The sequence below is a fragment of the Archocentrus centrarchus genome, chromosome 4 (assembly GCF_007364275.1).
Source record: "Archocentrus centrarchus isolate MPI-CPG fArcCen1 chromosome 4, fArcCen1, whole genome shotgun sequence".
NCBI lineage: Eukaryota > Metazoa > Chordata > Actinopteri > Cichliformes > Cichlidae > Archocentrus > Archocentrus centrarchus.
Genome location: NC_044349.1, coordinates 34,051,199 through 34,074,656, shown reverse-complemented (window position 1 = coordinate 34,074,656; position 23,458 = coordinate 34,051,199). Strand labels below are relative to the sequence as shown.

General features: G+C 41.1%; 1 protein-coding gene across 2 annotated transcripts in view; it reads left to right on the top strand.

Annotated features, from left to right (window-relative positions):
• arhgap39 (Rho GTPase activating protein 39) overlaps window positions 1-23,458 on the top strand; it is a 113,018-nt gene that overhangs the window by 38,558 nt on the left and 51,002 nt on the right. For both annotated transcript variants that reach the window (XM_030726540.1, XM_030726538.1), the window contains one exon: window positions 16,506-17,793. In XM_030726540.1, the coding sequence (XP_030582400.1) occupies window positions 16,506-17,793 (1,288 nt within the window). The remainder of the gene's footprint in view (window positions 1-16,505; window positions 17,794-23,458) is intronic.

Here is a 23,458-nt window from a genome sequence, read left to right as displayed (position 1 = left end):
ATTTCAGGAGTTTGCTTATCACAGGAGCACTTCCACCCTTCGTTGGTCTGTGTAGTAGACTGGTGGGAAAATAAACAAAATTATGAAGTTTAAGCTTATGTATATTTATTCATTCATCAACTAAACTTAAATTAATATTTCTCATGTCAAATATTGAAATGCGATTAAAATGCGATTAATTTCGATTAATTAATTACAAAGCTTGTAATTAATTCGATTAATTTTTTTAATCGAGTCCCACCCCTACTAAGAACATAGCTAAATACACTAAGAGGGAAAATACATGAAAGAATATCAATATTAGACAAACCTGGAATCACAGAATATCGAAATAAACAAAGTTCTAAAGTCCAAAAACCTCACAAAAGCTGGGCAAACTGACCCAGGAGCAGGGAGTGGTTCTATTGATAGATGAACTCTTTTCACACCTGTACATTTTACTTGGACCACATTGCACACTTTTCAATATAAAACAATGACTATACCTGAGACAGTCATATAAATTGCTTAATTCAGCACAGTTAGACCTTTTCACCAAATCATGTTTGGTGTTCCTGGGACAATCCCAACAAAAACTATGAAAAATATATAAATCCATTCAACACATATTCTCATATTTGAAATTTCAATTTATTGTACTTCTGTAGGTCTGTATATCAAAATATTCACATTCTAGTTTTTGAGACATTTCAAAGAACCCCACTGTCACACACAATTTGGGATGAAGCCGACATTCCATTAGGTAATTACTCAAGGTGTAGCATCATTATTTTCCAGTTTTTCATTTATGCCATATATTACAATATCTATGAATTTATGAATTTGCAGCAAAATATTTTATATAAAGATGCATTTTACACAGCGAGACCTTATTCTATAAATTCTGGAAGTATTTCCACTATGTGCAGATTTGTCAGAATAATCAAGCCATTTAACATCCAAAATGACTGATAATTTTGTGGAAAGCAGCAGACCTTCATCACCAACCCCTTCGCCTATTAAAAAGCCATAAACTGTATATAAAAGGTAGCCATTTTGACATTACCCAGTAGTTAGTGAGAGCACATCGTGAAGCCTCATGACAAGCAAAGGGTGACTCAGACCCATCAGGTAACCAAATATTTTTTTCCAACCAAATGCACACACATTTTAAAGACTTTATTTTTGTTCTGAAATGCACACATATAGATTTTATTTAAAGAATATATTGCTGCAATTACAGTATTTCATTTCACTTCAGTTCTATGGAAATGGTGCAAAATTATGCCATTACATCACACCTTCAAGAACTTAAAGTATCAGAAAAATAAAACCAAACCATCTTTACAAATGCTTTTGATAGCCTGGTACAGTAGTCCATTTTAAAAACACAGCCAGTATGAGATTATGATTCAGTTGATTCATGTGTCTCGCAACTTTACGGTATGGTAGTCCAGAGCAGCCTGTCTGAACACATACCCTTGTATTCAGATAAGTTCTGTTTACAATAAATATTAAAAGTGATATCAAATGGCAGTGATATTCTCTGTCCACTCTGGTTCAAAATGTGACACCTGTGACTAGCAGTCTATTTAATGTGGAGGTTGAGTGTCAGATTGAAGCTTGTCTCTAGAGATGGTGAATGCTGTTAAGGAGACGAAAGGCAGTGTCCTGTCTGACGGACGTGTGCTAATAACCTCTACACAGCTCCACCTGTTCACACACCAAGGATCTTATTATAGGTGGGAGTAAGGGATGCACATATGGTGAAAAAGAGGGAATACAGAGGAAAGGATGGCATTGTGAAGAGCAGGGTGTAGAGGAGGTGCTCACTGCGGAAGACCAGGATGGAAGAGAACCCTGGCTCGATCTGAGCTTTTAAATAGAATTGTGTTCAGGTCTGAACCCTCTTACTGAAGCACATTGGGCTCTCCACAGATTACTGTTTGAGTTAAAGTGAGTTGTTTTGTTTAGTAAATATTGTAGCATGTTTTGAGTTATTTATGTTGCAGTTACATGCAGTGACGCAAGAAGTGGGTGTGCACTATATGCAATGCATAGGGGCGCTGCACAAGAGGTGGGGGCACCAAAGCAATGCAGGGAAGTTATTTCTCTAGTCGGTATTTTCTGTATTTAACAGCTGTGCATATGATATGATCAATAACAGAGGCATGGCGCTGATTAGTCCCCGCCCACTTTCAAGAATCTGCTCGATCGCGACTGTTTTCATTTGAATCGTGACGACAGGTAGCTAAAAATGGTCAGGCAAAAAGGTCACAAAACAGAAAATGGAAGAGGGAGGATAAAAATGTTGTTGGGATGAAAAAAATCTTTTCAAAGTGGTTTAAAGACACTCGGGAAGTTATGTCAGTGTATCAAGAGGAGGCTTTTAAATACTCAGGTTAGCTTAAGTTACTAGTAGTAAAATAAGAGTTTGCTGTTCTGCAAATGTGTGCTGTAGTTATAATATAACAGATCATAGCAAGAAAAAAATAAATAAATAAAAAAATAAAAAGCCTAAGTAAGGTCTCCTACTTAGGTTGCTGCCACCGTGACCTGACCCCAGATAAGCCTAAAAATGTGTCCGCATACACCTCAGAAAGTATATAGCTGCATCCCTGGTTACATGTTACATGTCATAGTAATTTTGGCCTTTTAATAATTTCTTTGACCTGTTCTTTTTCCAGGTTGGAATGATTGTATCGCATACATCTTTAATGACTTTTAAAAACAAGGAGTGCACATGTTTGAATTTATTTTCCATTTTATCTAGTCCACAGAGGGTCAAAAGTATGTGTACAGGCTCAAAAATCTATGCATCCGCTCACTTGAACCTTTTTAATAAGTGGTGCTGAAGGTTCTGCAGTGTCTTTTAACTTGACAAAGCTAAGGCCTATTGACTACAACTAGTAGTCAACAACTCTCTTTGCCACCATAAAAAGGATTTGTTTGACAACATTCACTGGATTGAACAATACTCAGAACATTGGGAAAGTCCAAGGAACTCATTGAAGATCTAAGCAGAATTATAGATTTACACAAGTTAGGAAGGTCTCTTGGAGACATTTCTTTTTAATTCCTTTTATTTATCTTTTTACATTATTTTGTACAAAACTCAAACAAGAAGACAGAACAAACAATGGGTGGAAAGATGTTAACCAAAAGCAGCTAGTGTAAAATAAAATCTGTACAAGTAAACAGGTACCACATAACAGAGCCCCCAATGATCTATCCAGCAATTTCAGGAAAGGTTTCCAGGGGTAAATGGACTAATTCTTATATAGCGCTTTTCTATTCTTGTTGAGCACTCAAAGTGCTTTATACAACATGTTTGCATTCACCCATTCACACACATACATACAAGCACTTTTTTCTACATCTAAGTGCTTTCTATCTAACATTTGCACACACTCTGATGGTTACATCGCAAGCAACTTGGGGTTCAGTATCTTGCATGCAGACTGGATGAGCCAGGAATTGAACCACCAATCTTCCAATTAGTAGATAACCTGCTCTGCCTCCTGAGCCACAGCCTCCCTGTGGCTGTCATGCTGGATATCTATACTGATATGAACTGCGTAATGTGTTAGGAGCAAAATGATGCCACATAGTTTTATGTAAATGAAAACGATCAGCCTACAGAGGGCTGAATTCAAAGAAAGCAATACTCCACTCACACAGTGTATAGTGCGGGTGGGGTGCTGCTGACTTCCACTGAGGATATAGTCAGGCAGTGGAAGGAATACTTTGACAAACTCCTTAATCCCACTGACACTCCTTCTGTAGACGAAGCAGAGCCTGGAAATGAGGAATGAGACTTATCACTGTAGGTGAGGTCAGTGAAGTAGTTAAACAACTCTTTGGTGACAGGGCCCCTGAGGTGGATGAGATTCGCACTGAATTCCTAAAGGTTCTGGATGTAATAGGGCTGTCTTGGTTGACAGGCCTCTGCAGTGTCACATGGAGATCTGCGGGGGAGGGTGCACTGGATTAGCAGACTTGGTTTGTGCTTCCCATCTTCAAGAAAAGGGACTGGAGGGTGTGCTCCAATATCGGAGGATCTCAAACCTCAGCCTTCTCGCTAAGGTCTATGCCAGAGTGCTGGAAAGGAGAGTTCTTCTGTTAGTCGAACATTGAATTCAAGAGGAACAATGAACAAAGTTTTTGTCCTGGTTGCGGAAGGCTGGACCAGCTCTTTATCCTCTCGAGGATATTCAAGTGTGCGTGGGAGTTTGCCCATCCAGTTTACATGTGTTCTGTGAACTTAAACCATGTTTCCATTAGTATCTACTCAGCACGGCTTGACTCCACTCTTTCCATTAGTAGCTGGTACCAGGTACTTTTTTAGTACTCACTCAGCCGGGGTTCCAGGTGATCCGAGGCGATCCGAAAATGTGACGCAGAAGAACAGCATGCCACTGATTGGCCAGGGAGTGTCATCGCTAGTGGAGTCATGAGAGCGACTCCTTCACCAGAATTAAGCGTGCCATTTTTAAAACCCAACAGCAAGAAAATGGAGGGACACAAAGCACAGGTTGAATGCCCAGACCGACAGTTTGCAGTGGTAGTTTTGCAACATGAGAGGCAGCTGAAACGCGCACAGTATACATGTTTTAACCCTATACTGCCGGGCAATTGCTTCTGAAGTACCTGTTACCTGCCCCTACAAGCTGTGAACAGCTGGTTGACGCCGAGCCTGATCAAAGGAACTTTGAATTACTATAATAAGGCGACCGTTCGTCCTATCTGAAAAATTCAAACGGTTTCTGAAAGCTGAGAAACTGCTCTTCACAACCAACATAGGGCATTACTATAGTATTATTACAGTAATTGTTGCTGGAAGTCCGTGTACGGCGGCACTTTTGAAGTACACTGAGTCGATTATGACATGTTCGGCAGTATAGGGTTATACTTAATGATAACCTTCATCCATTAAAACATTGTACAGGGGACTTATGCACAACGATATTAAACTGGCATTAGCTATGTTAACTCACCTGTATCTCATCCATTGTTGTGTTGTGTTTTGAGCCGCATACAAATTACGTCAAGACACTACTGCCCGCACTGCTATATCGATTCCACCCACACTGAGGTGGTCCTCAATTGCAATGGAAGCACAACACAACCGTGGCAAGTTGTGCCGAGTCGACCCGCACTGAGTAGTTACTTATGGAAACGCGGCTTTGGAGAAGGCATTAGCAGGGCTTTCAAATTGTTTTGGAGTAGCAGGGGGGCACACCAAAGTAGCAGGCACCTTATGACGGAGACCTTTGCTGTCCTCCATGGGCATCTTTTCCCATCTGTTTTGCTTTTATGAGTACTATCCCCTAAATTTTACTACTTTTTATAGACTTTCATTCAGTACTCCCATAAATATATCAAAGTCACTATAAATGAACAACTTCTACTATGAAAGGAAGAAATGCCACGGCCGATGTGTTCACAAACCATTACTTATATGCAATGCATCTCAACAATGTTATGGTTTAATTTTAAACAGAGGTGGCATTCTGACATTCTGTACTTAAGTACAGAAGAATCACAACTTTCTATTGCGAGCTCCAGTAAATGATGTTGGTGTGCAGGCTGTGATCAGCTGACCTGCTGCTGCTGCTCTGAGGTTTACTGCTCTGTGTGGATGAACTGAACTCACAAAGATGTAACCCAGTGTTTCACAGCTATCTGAACTGATCTCCATCCCCTACACTGACAGCATACAGGCTGTAGAAATGTTGGATTCAGTGAATGAATCTCAGCATCAGCAGCTTTGATTCAAACTCATCTCTGCTGCACTGATGTAACCTGTAACTCTGACCATGAACACACCCTCTGTGCAGCAGTCCAACACAGAGCTTTACTGTAAATACAGTACAACAAACTAACCTGTTTATTACATGCTAAACTGCAGTATTTTCATACAATCTTTGAATAACACAAAGTCAGCATACCTCAGTTTGTTTTGCAGTCCTTACCTTTAAATCTAACCTCTCTTCTTCCTCTCCTGTCCTCTTTCTCCATCACTGAGTGAACTTCTCTCTCTCTTTGCTCTCCCTGAAATACAGCAGCTCTTCTTTTAGCTAGCAGACACACTGTGTAACAAACTGCACACACTTAGTGTGTTTGCTGATATTTGTTGAGCATTTAGAAATGCTGCATTTACCTGCCACACATTGCTCCCTTTATGCTCGCTCCTCTTCAGTAGTGCTAGCTAAGCTGTTTATGTGTCGCGAGCACAACTTACGGACTCAGTCCGGCCCGCTGTGACCCCTGATTATAGCGCTATAAGTTAGACATTATATATATGGGTTTGCGTATTTAATCCCTTTGTACCAGATAAGCCCGGTGATGGAGCACACGCCAGTACGGTTGTCTCTTATGTGTTGTTATTCCTCCGTTAAGGCTCAGATCGCTTGATGTTTCACGGAAATGCAAACTTTTCTCAGACATGTTAAACCTAAAATAACAAGTCTGTTTTCAAAATGTAAGAAGTAGATGTAGAAGTACACAAGTAGATACTTATGTAAAAATGTAGGGAGTAAAAGTATAAAGTAGTCAGAAAAATAAATACTCAAGTAAAAAACAGATACCTGAAAAATGTACTTAAGTACAGTAGTGAAGTATTTGTACTTCGTTACTTCCCACCTCTGATTTTAAATAATTTTGAAAGTTAATCTTCAAAAGTACAGAAGCTATGCTAATGCATATTATTTTATCGTCAAACTGAACAAACAGCACGGTCGGCTCTGAAATTCATCATCAAATCATGCAGACGATCACATTCCACGAGGCCGGCAACCTTTCTCTCAGCTGATCATTAGAATTCTATTCTTCACATTGTTCATGTATACCTAGATTACTTACTTTCAACCTCGGACGTGGGCTAGAACCATTTCTTAAGTCCAATCATCTGGTCGCCATGCCTGGCGGCCACTTGTGACAGCTGCTGTTTTTTTCTTATTTCTCTTACATGAGAAGCCATGACGGCAGCAGACGATATGAGTAGTCACATGGCAGTCGTGAACCAATCAAATGGCTCAGATTGAAAGAATGTAAATATTGCCATGTGCGTCCACATGGCACTGGAAATGGAGACGGTGGACTGCGCAAATTTTTTTTTGATTTTAAAATTAAAAAGTAGACGGTGCAGAGTGGTGGAGTAGGTGGAAAATGCGCCTGCCGCCGGCTTAATTTGAAACCCCTGCATTGGACTGCATCCCTTGGGGTATTTTGTAGGGGGTGCTGCAGGAGTATGGGGTGTCAGGCCTGTTGTTACGGGCCATACAGTTCCTGTACAGCTGAAGTGAGAGTTTGGTCCGCGTTGCCGCCAATAAGTCAAACTTTTTTCCCATGGGTACTAGTCTCCGCAGGGCTGCCCTTTGTCACCAATTCTATTAATAATTTTTATGGACAGAATTTCTAGAAGGAAGGCTTCCACCTTGGTTGCTTTAGAATCTTATTTGTGCTTTTTGCAGATAGTGTGGTCCTGTTAGCTTGATCAGGTGGTGGCCTCCAGCTTGCACTGGAGTGGTTTGTAAGCCACGTGTGAAGCGGCAAATGTGAGAATTAGCGCCTCCAAGTCTGAGGCCGTGGTCCTCAGCCAGGTGTGGCAGGCCAGTAAGCGGAGTACCTACAATGGTTCAGGGATGAGTTAGTTCCCCAAGTGCAGGAGTTTAAGTATCTCAGGGTCTTGTTCACAAGTGAGGGAAGAGGGGATCTACCTGTTGATCTATGTCCCTACTCTCACCTATGGTCACGAGCTTTGTGTAGGGACTGAATGAATGAAATCGTGGGTACAAGTGAGCTTCCTCTGAAGGGTGGCTGGTGTCTCTCAGAGATAGGATGAAGAGTGCAGTCATTCAAGAGGGAGTCAGAGTAGAGCCCGTACTGCTCCACATCAAAAAGAGCCAGTTGAGGTGGCTCAGGCATCTGACCAGGATGCCTCATGTGTCCTGATGGGTTCCTGGAGGAGGCCCCAGGATAGACCCAGAGCATGCTTGAAAGATTATATCTCTTGGCTAACATAGTGCAGAGTAGCTACCTAAACTCTGCTCCCAGTGAGGTAGATTATCTTGTCAATAGTTTTACATTCTCACTGCATGCGATTTTGGATACTCTGGCTCCTCTAAAAAGGAAAGCCTCAAAATCAGAAGTGCCTGACTCCGTGGTATAATTCACAAACGCACAGCTTAAAGCAGATAACCCGAAAGCTGGAGAGGGAATGGCATCTCACTAATTTAAAAGATGCTGATTTAGCCTGGAAAAAAGTTTGTTGCTCTATAAAAAAGCCCTCCATAAAGCTAGGACATCTTACTATTCATCATTAATTGAAGAAAATAAGAACAACCCCAGGTTTCTTTTCAGTATCCAAGCTGACAAAGAGTCAGAGCTCTTTATATATAAACTAGCAGCATCGGATGGACCAAAGTATAATGCCCCAAAAGTTGTTCTATAAGATTTAGGCCAGGTAAGCATGGGGGTCAGTCAATGGTACCAATTCTTTTATCCTGCAGGATTAGCCCAGGACCCACTGCACCAGTGTAGGGTCTGACAGTGGGTACAAGGATTTCATCTCAATGCCGGATGGCAGTCAGGGTGCTGTTGCCTAGCCTGTAGAGGCCAGGAGTAGATACCAGTCCTACTGATGAGTTTAGGTGCTTCTTTGGCACTGTCCAGGTATCCTAGAGTAACTGCCTGTCTCCTGGAATCTTCTCCATTCTCTTGAGACTGTGCTGGGAGACACAGCAAACCTTCTGGCAATAGCACGTATTGATTTTGCCATCCTGGAGGAGTTGGACTACGTGTGTGAAGGGTTCAGGTATCACGTCATGCTACCAGTAGTGACACTGACACTAGCCAAATGCAAAACTAGTGAACAAACAGTCTGAAAAGATGAGGAGGGAAACAAATGTCAGTGGCCTCACCTGTAAAACCATTCCTGTTTTGGGGGTTGTCTCATGATGCCCCTCTAGTGCACCTGTTGTTAATTTTATTAATCAAAGCAGGTGAAACTGATTAACAACCCCTTCTACTACTTAATAGCCAGATCAATATCCCAGAAGTTTAACTGACTTGATGCTATACTCTGATTAAAACGTGTTTCTTTAATTCTCTAAGTATTCTTTAAGCAGTATACTGAGGGCAGCCAGTCATCACCAGTCCTTCCTCCGACAATCAGAATGGGCCTGCTCTTTGAGTGGAAAGATTGAGTGAAGTAAAGGTCTGTTGTTGCCTTACTCTGTTGCTGTTCTGTGGTTCTTGTAGTACATTGCTTCAAAGTCCATGGATGGGATTGCAAAACAGAAAAAAATATTACATCTTTGTTCTAAAATTCTTCTGTCATGTCATGAAACCAATTTATTTACATTTTGCATAAGCCAGCCTAAACATGATTGTTAGGAAGTATAGAGTTAATGAAAAATGTTCTTCTACTGACATAGTCTAAGGAAGAGTGTTAAGCTATTCTTTTGTTCCATCTGTATTTTCTGACATGTATTAAACCTTAGACATTATTAAACACTTTTAATTTTTGAAACTTTATCACTCTCACTTTCACATGGGTGAAAATCACTTGACATTAGTGTTCTAGGGAATAGAATCTGCATAATATTTCGTGCTACACCAATTACATGACAAAAAGCACCACCAGGTTTAAATACAGCTAGCATTGGGCAAGCTTTCACTGGCACTATTGCCTCATAGCAAGAAGGTTCTCGGTTCGAATCTCCTGGTCAGCTGGGGCCTTTCTGTGTGGAGTTTGCATATGTGTGTTTTCTCCAGATGCTCCAACGTCCTGTGCATGTTAATTGGTCATTCTAAATTGGGATTTGAGGTAGGTAAACTGCTGAAAGTGCATACAATAAAGTGCTGTATGAATATATGGGTGTAGCACGGAAGCCTGTGGTTAGTCCCGAAACAGGCACCAACACTGGGGTGTATGTCACAATACCCTTTATTGTGTTCCCTTTTTTACACATTATGTATGCATCGATTTCTTGGCAGGCATCCACCTCAGCTCAGTTCAGTCCACCTCTCCTCTTGTCGGCTACTGTGTAAAAAGACAGAAACACACAATCAATCCCATGCCAGGCTGCTGCATGCTGCCCGTCCCCCCTGAAGCCCCTCTCTGAACCCTCTGCCCCACCTCTGCCCGTAGCCATGCTCCAAACTACACCCCGCGACAACAATGTGTAAATGAAGCTTGTAGACTAAAGTGTTTGGAGTAGTCAGTAGGACTGGAAAAGCACTATATAAATGACAGAATATTTTCATTTATGGTCCTGTGTTTGTGTCCATTTCTGTAGCTCTTTTAGGTATGTAGACAGAGGGATCATGGGAATTAAACCAATGCAGAGGATAGACATACTCAATTTTTCAGAAAATCAACAACATGTAGCCTGACATGCACGTTTGATAATTTGGCTCCTTCCTCTTCATTGTTATCACATGCAGATATGGATGTGCAAAGCTCTGCTTAACCCCTTTTAAGGTTTGCTTTTGATAATGCTTAAAGTTAGGGATGGATCAAGTGATTCTGAATCAGCCCTTAGTTACAGTTAGAATCAAACTACAATTTTTTTTAAATTTTGAAATTAGCACAGTGGATTTTTAAGTCAAACAACTAAGATCTGATTTAAAGGCAGACTTTCAACTTTAACCCTCTGAGCTCTATGCTGGCCATTTTTGTCCACGAACAAGCTAAGAGGGTAGTAAAAATGAACAAGGTCAGAGGGTTAATCCAACGGATTTCTCAAAAATATTACATTAACTGTTTAGGAATTACAGCCATTTTTATATATGGTTGCCAGTTTCAGAGCCTAAAAGTAATTGGACAAAATAAGATAATAGACCACAGAAGAACAATCCATTTCTTTGCCCCAAGAAACCTTTTGGTTGCTTTTGCATTATGCTTTGGGTCATTATCCACATTGTAAAACACTGCCCAATCAATTTTGCAGCATTTGACTGGATCTGAGTAGAGAGTTTATCCCTGTACACTTCAGAATTCAGCCTACTACTTTAATCAACAGCCACATCATTAGTGAACACTAGTAATCCAGGTCCACTGGCAGCCATAACATTGTCTCCATGGTATTTGACAGATGTGGTATGCTTCAGTTTCTCTTTTTCTCCATACTTTAGTCTTCTCATCATTCAGGTACAAGTTAATTCAATTCAATTCAGTTCAATTTTATTTGTATAGTGCCGAATCACAACAATCACCTCAAGGTGCTTTGTATTGTGGGTAAAGACCCTACAATAATACACAGAAAACCCCAACAGTCAAAACGACCCCCTATGAGCAAGGATTTGGTGACAGTGGGAAGGAAAAACTCCCTTTTATTAGGAAGAAACCTCCAGCAGAACCAGGCTCAGGGAGGGGCAGTCATCTTCTGTGACCGGTTGTGGGGCTGAGGGGAGAGAGACAAGACAAAAGACATGCTATGGAAGAGAGCCAGAGATTAATAATAACTAATAAATTAAATACAGAGTGAAGTATAAACAGAGTAAATAAGGTGAATGAAAAGAAACAGGGCATCATAGGAACCCCCCAGCAGCCTAGGCCTATAAGCAGCATAACTAAGGGATGGTTCAGGGTCACCTGATCCAGCCCTAACTATACGCTTTATCATAAAGGAAAGTTTCAAGCCTAATCTTAAAAATAGAGAGGGTGTCTGTCTCCCAAGTCCAAGCACGGAGCTGGTTACAGAGAAGAGGGGCCTGAAAGCTGAAGGCTCTGCCTCCCATTCTACTCTTAAGTATCCTAGGAACCACAAGTAAGCCAGCAGTCTGAGAGTGAAGAGCTCGATTGGGGTGATACAGTACTATAAGGTCTTTAAGATAAGATGGAGCCTGATTATTCTAGACCTTGTAGGTGAGGAGAAGGATTTTAAATTCTATTCTAGATTTATGGTAAACTCAGTATGAGCACTCAAAGCGCTTATACAACCTGTGCATTCACCCATGCACTCCCATTCATACAAGCACTTCCATTTTTTACAAAGCTAAGTGCTTTAATTAACTAACATTCACACGCATTCTTACTCCGACAGAACGGTCGGAGAGCAACTTGGGGTTAAGTATCTTGCCCAAGGATACATTGGCATGTAGCCTGGAGTAGCCAGGATTCGAACCGCTGACCTTCCGATCAGTAGGTGACCTGCTCTACCTACTGAGCTACAGCCAGGGAGCCAATGAAGAGAAGCCAGTATGGGAGAAATCTGCTCTCTCTTTCTAGTCCCTGTCAGTACTCTAGCTGCAGCCTTTTGAATCAGCTGAAGGCTTTTCAGGGAGCTTTTAGGACAGCCTGATAATAATGAATTACAATAGTCCACCCTAGAAGTAATAAATGTATTAATTAGCTTTTCAGCATCAGTATTTAAGACTTTCCTGCAGTTTAACTAATTGATGTGTGTCATCTGGCTTCATCGAGCTGGGTATCATCTGCATAACAATGAAAATTCAATTCAATTCAGTTCAATTCAATTTTATTTATATTGCGCCAAATCACAACAAACTGTCGCCTCAAGGCGCTTTGTATTGTGGGTAAAGACCCTACAATAATACAGAGAAAACCCAACAGTCAAAACGACCCCCTATGAGCAAGCACTTGGCGACAGTGGAAAGGAAAAACTCCCTTTTAACAGGAAGAAACCTCCAGCAGAACCAGGCTCAGGGAGGGGCAGTCATCTGCCGCGACCGGTTGGGCTGAGGGGAGAGAAAGACATGCTGTGGAAGAGAGCCAGAGATTAATATCAATTAATGATTAAATGCAGAGTGGAGTATAAACAAAGTAAATAAGGTGAATGAGAAACAGTGCATTATGTGAACCCCCCAGCAGACTAGGCCTATAGCAGCATAACTAAGGGATGGTTCAGGGTCACCTGATCCAGCCCTAACTATAAGCTTTATCATAAAGGAAAGTTTTAAGCCTAATCTTAAAAATAGAGAGGGTGTCTGTCTCCCGAATCCAAGCTGGAAGCTGGTTCCACAGAAGAGGCGCCTGAAAGCTGAAGGCTCTGCCTCCCATTCTACTCTTAAGTATCCTAGGAACCACAAGTAAGCCAGCAGTCTGAGAGCGAAGTGCTCTGTTGGGGTGATATGGTACTATGAGGTCTTTGAGATAAGATGGTGCCTGATTATTCAAGACCTTGTATGTGAGGAGAAGAATTTTAAATTCTATTCTAGATTTAACAGGGAGCCAATGAAGAGAAGCCAATATGGGAGAAATATGCTCTCTCTTTCTAGTCCCTGTCAGTACTCTAGCTGCAGCATTTTGGATCAGCTGAAGGCTTTTCAGGAAGCTTTTAGGACAGCCTGATAATAATGAATTACAATAATCCAGCCTAGAAGTAATAAATGCATGAATGAGCTTTTCAGCATCACTCTGAGAAAGGATGTTTCTAATTTTAGAAATACTGCGCAAATGCAAAAAAGCGGTCCTACATATTTGTTTAATATGTGCATTGAAGGACATATCCTGGTCAAAAATGACTCCAAGATTTCTCACAGTGTTACTGGAGGCCAAAGTAATGCCATCCAGAGTAAGTATCTGGTTAGACACCATGTTTCTAAGATTTGTGGGGCCGAGAACAAGAATTTCAGTTTTATCTGAATTTAGAAGCAGGAAATTAGAGGTCATCCAGGCCTTAATATCTTTAAGACATTCCTGCAGTTTAACTAATTGATGTGTGTCATCTGGCTTCATTGATAGGTAAAGCTGAGTATCATCTGCATAACAATGAAAATTGATGCAGTGCTTTCTAATAATACTGCCTAAGGGAAGCATGTATAATGTAAATAAAATTGGTCCTAGCACAGAACCCTGTGGAACTCCATAATTAACCTTAGTGTGTGAAGAAGACTCCCCATTTACATGAACAAATTGGAGTCTATGAGATAAATATGATTCAAACCACTGCAGTGCAGTACCTTTAATACCTATAGCAAGCTCTAATCTCTGTAATAAAATGTTATGGTCAACAGTATCAAAAGCTGCACTGAGGTCCAACAGGACAAGAACAGAGATGAGTCCACTGTCAGAGGCTGTAAGAAGATCATTGGTAACCTTCACTAATGCTGTTTCTGTACTGTGATGAATTCTGAAACCTGACTGAAACTCTTCAAATAAACCGTTCCTCTGCAGATGATCAGTTAGCTGTTTTACAACTACTCTTTCAAGAATCTTTGAGAGAAAAGGAAGGTTGGAGATTGGCCTATAATTAGCTAAGACAGCTGGGTCAAGTGATGGCTTTTTAAGCAGAGGTTTAATTACAGCCACCTTGAAGGTCTGTGGTACATAGCCAACTAATAAAGACTGATTGATCATTTTTAAGATTGAAGCATCAATAATTGGAAAGACTTCTTTGAACAGTCTAGTAGGAATGGGATCTAATAAACATGTTGCTGGTTTGGAGGAAGTAACTATTGAAGTTAACTCTGAAAGATCAACTGGAGCAAAAGAGTCTAAACAAATACCAGCAGCGCTGATAGCAGCCGAACATGAAGATAAATCTTTGAGATGGTTTTGAATAATTTTCTCTCTAATGTCTAAAATTTTATTTGTAAAGAAATCCATGAAGTCACTACTAGTTAACGTGAAAGGAATACTCGGCTCTACAGAGCTCTGACTCTTTGTCAGCCTGGTTACAGTGCTGAAAAGAAACCTGGGGTTGTTCTTATTTTCTTCAATTAATGATAAGATAAGATAAGATAAGATAAGATAAAACTTTAATAATCCCACGACGGGGAAATTTGTGCATTACAGCAGCTCAATACAGAGAAAAAATGAAAAGGATGAGTAAGAACAAATAACTAAACTAAAAACTAAAATTCAATAGAATAAAATAAAATAGCAAAAAACTATACACATATACATAAGCACTATATACATAAATATATATATCAGTGTCAATACCCACATTTACATATACACACACACGTCAAAACACTATATAAAGATATCAAAATATTATATACATTTGTAGCCGGTAAGGTACACAGCATACACGGTATGCATTATATGGGTGAGTGTAATAAATAAAATGTATCTGACTGTATGGATAAAGTGATGGCAGTGGAGGTAAAGTGTCCAAGTGACTCAAGACATTATGATGTGTTATACAGTCTAACTACTGTTGGGATGAATGACCTGCGAAAGCGCTCCTTCCTGCAGCGAGGATGTTTCAGTCTCTGACTGAAGGAGCTGCTCAGTTCACCCACGGTCTCATGCAGAGGGTGATGGGGGTTGTCCATGAATAGTAAGATGTCCTAGCTTTACGGAGGGCTTTTTTATAGAGCAACAAACTCTTTTTCCAGGCTAAATGAGCATCTTCTAATTTAGTGAGACGCCATTCCCTCTCCAGCTTTCGGGTTATCTGCTTTAAGCTGCGCGTTTGTGAATTATACCATGGAGTCAGGCACTTCTGATTTGAGGCTTTCCTTTTCAGAGGAGCCACAGTATCCAAAGTCGTACGCAGTGAGGATGTAAAACTATTGACGAAATAATCGACCTCACTGGGAGCAGAGTTTAGGTAGCTGCTCTGCACTGTGTTGGCACTGAAGAGCATAATAATGAAGGAATTGTATCCTTAAACTTAGTTACAGCACTTTCAGAAATACTTCTACTGTAATAAAACTTATTCCCCACTGCTGTGTAATCCATTAAAGTAAATGTAAATGTTACTAAGAAATGATCAGACAGGAGGGGGCTTTCAGGGAATACTGTTAGGTCTTCAGTTTCTATGCCATATGTTAGGACAAGATCCAGAGTATGATTAAAGTGGTGGGTGGGCTCCTTTACATTTTGAGAGAAGCCAGTTGATTCTAACAGTAGATTAAATGCAGTGTTGAGGCTGTCATTCTCAGCATCTGCATGGATGTTAAAATCACCCACTATAATTATTTTATCTGAACTGAGCACTAAATCAGATAAAAAGTCTGAGAAATCAGACAGAAACTCTGAGTAAGGACCAGGTGGACGATAGATAATAACAAATAAAACAGGTTTTTGAATTTCCCAATTAGGGTGGACAAGACTAAGAGTCAGGCTTTCAAAAGAATGAAAACTTTGTCTGGGTCTTTGATTAATTAATAAGCTGGAATTGAAGATCACAGCTAATCCTCCTCCTCGACCTGTGCTTCAAGCATTCTGACAGTTACTGTGACTCGGGGGTGTTGATTCATTTAAACTAACATTCATCCTGCTGTAACCAGGTTTCTGTAAGGCAGAATAAATCAATATGCTGATCAATTATTGAACCATTTACTAACAGGGACTTGGAATATAGAGACCTAATGTTTAATAATGTTTAATCTTGGTCTTGGTTCCCTAATTTTGGTTTAATTTTTACCTTATAAACCACTTTGAGATGATAGTGATAATGAGGTAGCTTTCTAATAATTACATTATTTGAATCATGGTAATTGGAATGGGAATGGATAAGCTTCAAAACTTGCTTGAATATCCTCTTGTTACCCCTATTTTTTTAAATGCCCCTCTTCTCTTTTCTGTTTTCTTCTATCAGGGCTTCTCCCTTCAGGTGGAATACTGGTACAAAGGAGCGAATGCTGATCAAGGTGACTGACAGAGAGCCCAGCTTCTTGGCTCATCAGGGAAATGGTTACTCTCCCTGTGACCCTTCCACCCCTAGCACTCCTTCTGGGGGTGGCACCACGTCACGGGCCCGTTGTTCCTCTGGAGGAATCCCTCCTTCAGAACCTGACAGCTCCCCAGTTATCTATGCTGATCGCCGTCAGTCTCCCTTCCTGAAACGAGCAGAGCTGGGTGGCTCTGGCACCCATCGACGTGCTTCAGCTGATTCTCAGCCTCCTTCACCCCGCTACGCTTATGAGCCCCCACTGTACGAGGAGCCGCCATCAGATTATCAGCCTCCACCCATCTATGAAGAGCCTCCCACTGACATGCACCTCTCTGACTCTTCTTCCTTCTATGGCACTGGCAAGTCACCTGCTCGCAAGTCTTCAGTCCCCCTTTACCACTCCCCCAAGCAGGGCCAGTCGCCCTATGGCCAGCTGGTTCTGACCAGGCAGAAGTGTCCAGAAAAGACCCAGAGTTTGGAGTACACTCCTGTGGGGAAGGAGTATGTTAAGCAGCTGGTGTATGTGGAGCAGTCATCTTCCAGTCCTCGCTTCAAGACTGCAGACCGTCTGCTGCGTTACAGCACAACTGGGGGCTATGGTAGTTCATATGGTGGGTCCTACACTCTTCAGCACAGCCAGTCTCTGATCAGAGACCCCCGCCTCCTGCTGGACTACAGTGGGGAGAGTGGAGAAGGAGGCCAGAGGTTAATTTATGAGGACTCCATATCCTGGACATCTAGCCAGACCCATTCCCTCTCTTCTTCCTCTACAGCCAGCCCAGGAGCTTTCTCTCCCTGTGGCAACCGCAAACGCAAGAGCCGCAAGCCATCCCTCCCTCAAGAATTGGCTCGCTGTGGGGAGGTGGAGCTGGCTGGCACAGCATCCGAGGCCATGTTGGCTCAGGCCAGACTGGCATGGGAGGCTCAGCAGGTCATGAAACAGAGGAGCAGTTGGGACTCTGGGCAGGGAGGTGGTGTGTCCCAAGGTGGCAGCTCCAAAGATGGATACGAGAGTGATGGAGCAGTGCCTTTGCCATTACCGGGACCAGTGGTGAGGGCGTTCAGTGAGGATGAGGCGCTAGCACAGAGTGATGGCCACCATTGGAAACGCAGTACCTTCGATCGACTAGGCTTCCCTCAAGCCCTCCTGGAGAAAAGCCTCTCTGTTCAGACCAACCTGGCCTCCCCTGAACCTTACCTTCACCCCTCACAGGTACTGCTGCACGGTAGAATTTTCTAGCCACATTTAGAAGGATAGGATAACTCCATTTTATTTATTACTAGTAACTCCTAATTTTATAGTTAAGTCCCTTGTTATCAATTTACACCCTGTATCAGGATACGTAATATTGTGTGATTGTGTGTGTGATATATATATATATATATATATATATATATATATATATATATATATATATATATATATATATATATATGTGTATACACACACAAACATGGAGGAAACAAACGCAGACACGAGGAGAACATGCAAACTCCACACAGAAAGGCCTGGGCCAAGATGGCTTCGAACCCAGACGTTCTAGCTGTCCTTCTAGTTGTAAGGCACAGTGCTAACCACCACACCACCGTGCTACCCAGGTTTCCTCCGGGTACTCTGGTTTCCTCCCACAGTCCAAAGACATGCCGTTACTGGGGTTAGGCTAAGTGGTGATTCTAAATTGCCCATAGGTGTAAATGTGAATGTGAATGGTTCTCTGTCTCTCTATGTTAGCCCTGTGACAGGCTGGTGACCTGTACCCTGCCTCTCGCCATATGACAGCTGAGATAGGCTCCAGCCCCCCGCGACCCTGAACAGGATAAGCGGAAGAGAATGGCTATATACACTCCTGATCAAAATCTTAAGACCAGTCAAAAAATTGCAACAATTTGCATTTTGCACTATTGGATCTTAAGAAGGTTCTAAGTAGAGCTTCACAATGCTAAAAGAAGAAATCGGCGCAAGAGACAAAAAACTCAGTAACAAGTAACTCCACCATTCTTGTTGATCATTTCAAACAATCTAAACGATTGGTGCCCCAAATACACCTAAGTCAATGATTGATGCCAGTGTTTCCAGGAGGCTAGTGGGAATGTTGCTCCAAGTGTTGAAGGGCATCCACTGTCTGGAACTGTTGTCCATTTTTGTAAACTTCCCTTGCCATCCATCCCCAAATGTTCTCAATTGGAATTAGATCAGGGGAACATGCAGGATGGTCCAAAAGAGTGATGTTATTCTCCTGGAAGAAGTCTTTTGTCAGGCGGGCATTGTGAACTGCAGCATTGTCCTGTTGAAAAACCCAGTCATTACCACACAGACGAGGACCCTCAGTCATGAGGGATGCCCGCTGCAACATCTCCACATAGCCAGCTGCTGTTTGACGCCCCTGCACAAAGTGAAGCTCCATTGTTCCATTAAAGGAAAACGCACCCCAAAATGATGCCCCCCCCCCACTGTGCTGTGTAGAAAACATCTCATGTGGGATCTCCTTGTCATGCCAGTAACCTTGGAAGCCATCAGGACCATCAAGGTTACATTTTTTCTCATCAGAGAAGAAAACTTCCACCTTTCAATGTCCCATGTTTGTACACCCTTGCAAAGTCCAAACAGGCAATTTTGTGGCGTTGAAGAAGACGTGGCCTTTGAAGACGTTTTTTTGTTTCTGAAGCCCTTCCCTCGCAGATGCCGTCTGATGGTTATTGGCCTGCAGTCAGCACCAGAAATGGCCTTAATTTGGGTAGAGGATCGTCCCGTGTCTTGATGGACAGCCAATCGGATCCTGCGGCTCAGCGATGGTGAAATTTTTTTGGGTCTACCACTTGTCTTTTTTGTTCCATAACCCTCAGGATCATTTAAAAAATGCAAAATCACTGTCTTACTGCGTCCAACCTCAGCAGCGATGGCACGTTGTGAAAGGCCATGTTTATGCAGCTCAGCAATCCTACCACGTTCAAAGTCAGTGAGCTTTTTTGCTTTTGCCATCAGGAGGTCTTGACAGTGTTAAGACTTGACAGAAAATTCCATGAATCTAAATTTTTGCACAGCTTTTGGCTTTTAAAGGCTGTGGTCTTAAACTTTTGATCAGCTGAAAAAATCATGTTCAGTTTTCAGAAAATTCCCTGCTCAAAAGTTTTTGTCTCTTGCATCGATTTCTTCTTTTAGCATTGTGAAGCTCTACTTAGAACCTTCTTAAGATCCAATAGTGCAAAATGCAAGTTGTTGCAATTTTTTGACTGGTCTTAAGATTTTGATCAGGATATATATATATATATATATATATATATATATATATATATATATATATATATATATATATATATATATATATATATATATATATATATATATATATATATATATATATATACAACCGACCTAGAAATGTATCAGACTTCTATTAAGACTTAGGAGCTACTATCTGTATTTTACAAACAGAATTGATTGCAGGAGCAAAACTGTTTTAAAAATCTACAATAAAAAAGTGTGTGAAGTGAGAGATTGTGGACGCTTTAGGATTCAAAAGTAAATCTTCTTTTGGCTGCTGCCTTTAGGAGTTGCCATAGCAAATCATCTACCTCCATCTCATCATAACCCCAGTATCCTCTTTTGTTACACCAACCCTCTGCATGTCCTTGACTACATCCATGAATCTCCTCTGACATCTTTCTCTTTTCCTTCTGCCTGGCAGCTCCATCTTCAACATCCTTTGTTGAATATATATTGAATATAACTCCTCTGCGTTTATTCAAACCGTCCCAACTTTGCCTGTCTAACTTTGTCTCCAAACCACTCAACGTGAGCTGAGCTGTGCAGTGAAAATTTTAACATCTTCAACTCTTCCACCTCCAGCTCAGCCTCCTGTCTTTTTGTTAGTGCCAACATCTCCAAACTACCATCCTGTAAACCTTCCTTTTCACTCTTGCTGGTATCCTGTCACAAACCACTCGTGATACTTGTCTCCAGCCACTCCACCCTGCCTCCACTATCTTCTTCACCTCTTTTGTATACTATCTGTTGCTTTGAATTCAAATATAAATACGACTGATTAACTGAATAGTTAAGAGGACTTGCAGATTTTAATGTATTCTTACTGCATTTTCTTCAGGTATTAATAAATGAGCTGTATCTTGGTAATTTATCTGAATTAGCATAAACATGATAAAATCCCAGTGAAATGAGAAAAAAAAAAAAGATGAATCTTGATGTTTTAAAATGAACAACAGCAAACCTGCGTGCTCCACTGGAGCTAAACAAAAGCATCATTGGTTGGGGCATAATTAGGGTGATATTCCCTGGAGATCTAACTTATTTGGCAAATGGAAGCCAGCATTGTGAACAAGAAACTAAATACAGAAATATTTGTAAGTTAATTTTTTAAATTTGGATTGAAGTAATACTTTTAATATAGGCAGCCATATCTACAACTATGTGATCACAACGGTTCAACTAAATGTGTAGGGAGGATTGTGATTGAGAGTGTGGATTGGGATTCTACTCCAGAGGAAAAGTCATAATCTTTTGGTCTCATCACTAATTAGATTCTTTTTTGTTCTGAAACTATTTCTGCATGTTTTTGCTGTTTAACTCAGAGCCCAAAGGGTAGCCGAATTGCAGCCATCACTTATACTCAAACAACTACACACTCCCTCAACAGCAGGCAACCCCTGACAAGGTCTGGTATTGTCCTGTGTCACGCCCCCACACTGTTGGAAGCTAGATATGTTTGACAAATGCCTACTCATTCTCAGATTGGCATATGTAATATTCATACTGCTAGTGTGAGAGGCTATCGCAGCACTTTAGGGAACACACGTCATACATCAGGGAGCATGCCTACACAAAACAGGTGTGGTTTTAAATGTTTAGGAGAATTAGTGTATGGGTGTAAAGCAATTTATAAAGAATACAAATGATTATTTATGTACATTTTAAAGTACAACTGGAACACATAAGTTCAACTAAACTGTAAAGTGCAGAACAGTGAAAATTTATCTTTGCTAAGTTTGATAAAAAGCCAGATATGAAATGAATACACTTGTTGCTATGACATATGTCTCTACCCTCAGAGGTTGGAAAGTGCTGAAAAACACTTACCCAAGAGGAAAATGGGTGCTTGTTTATTTCTGCTTACTCCTAGTGGCTTGAACCTTTAGAATAGTTGTAAAACTGCGGCCACCACTGTAGAAACTGCTGGATGCAAACCTAAAGCAGGGTTATGGTGGATAAAACTGGGAAGCAATTGGGAACTAATAATGAGGAGCAGGTGATTTGGCTGAAATAACCAGACATGTAACAAGAGAAAACACAATATTCAGAGCTCTGAGGTCTGTTTTATGTGGTGTTTGGCATTTTAACTTTGGGTTTAACCCTGGTTTGACGTAATCTGCTCCAAAGCAGGTATATGTTCTAGATAAGACAAATCTAATGCAGTAAGACAAACATAGCACAGTAGGTATTAATTTAAACAGTTCTAGCTTTCTCTAATCTCTTCAAATAGGTTAGACCTTATGATATACAGTAGTAGCATTTTTCCAGAATGTCAAATGTCACACGGCAATTTCTATTTTTATTTTTATTTTAATTGCTCAAAAATATTGGCATATTTAAATAATAATGCTCCTCAAATAAATTGTTTTTTTTTTCTCTATAACAAAAGACTCACAGCTATGCTATTAAAAAGGAAACAGAAAAGATACAGAGCAAAAATAGCAAAAGCTGACTTAGCCAGTCTCCAGTGAAGTAGACTTCACCAAAGTGCTTCCTCCTGTACATCTAGTACTCTGTGCAAATAACAACACATGTAAACAGACTGAATATATGTACTGATGTATCACAGCAATGGGCCCACCTGCTCAATGCGACGTCTAAATATCTGCCGGCTGCATCATGAACACACGAAAAGACCCACTTCCGGTATTAAGGTCACGTGACTGCCTGCAGCCTGGTACTCTTGGGGGTCCGGATGATGCCAAACCATACAAACAGATGCAGTATGAAGCCTGTATGTACACAAAACGTGGTGACAGCGGAGGATTTCAGGTTTCCAGAACTCTCCAAAAGTTGCCAATGTCATAGGAAAAAAGTCACTATATTTGTCACTAGTTGCTTTTTGGAAAAAAAGTCGCTAGCGGGGTCTGAAAAGTGGCTAAATCTAGCGACAAAGTCGCTAAGTTGGTATCACTGCCATTCTGTCGCTTCCTGCATGATTTACGGGTGAAACGGTGAGGGAGAGAGGCTGGGCAGTGTGAAGTTGTGCAGAGACAAATTGGGAGAAGAGAAAGGTGAACTGGTGGATCTACAAGTATGACTGTAATGCAGCATAGACTATATCGATATAAATGATATTGTCTCATCTTATATCACGTATGAAAATATATTGATATTTCTTAAAAACTCAATATATTGCCCAGCCCTAGTTGTGACCCACTATTTTTCATGTGAAAGGAGGCGTGGGTCATTACAATCAGTGGTTTTGGGTGAAACCACTTATTGTAAACCACTCCTCCACATTGAAAAAGGCCAGTTGAGGTGTTTTTCACATCTGACTGGGATGCATCCTGGGAACCTCTTGGGTGAGTTTTTCCAAACTTGTCCAACTGGGAGGAGGCCCCAAATACACCTAAGTCATGCTGGAGAGATTACATCTCTCAGCTGGCCTTGGAATACCTCTGTATTCCCCGGATAAGCTGAAGTAGGTAATTGGGGAGACGGAGGTCTGTGCTTCTCTAGCTCCTCCAGCCTAAGTTGGACTATATAGTGCTTTTCTAGTCTTGCTGACCAAACAAGCATTCTGTACACTTTATCCACCTAATATCCATGGCCAATTAAGGCTCACCAATTAACCCACCTTAAGTACTTGTACCTGTAGAGGCACTGGGAG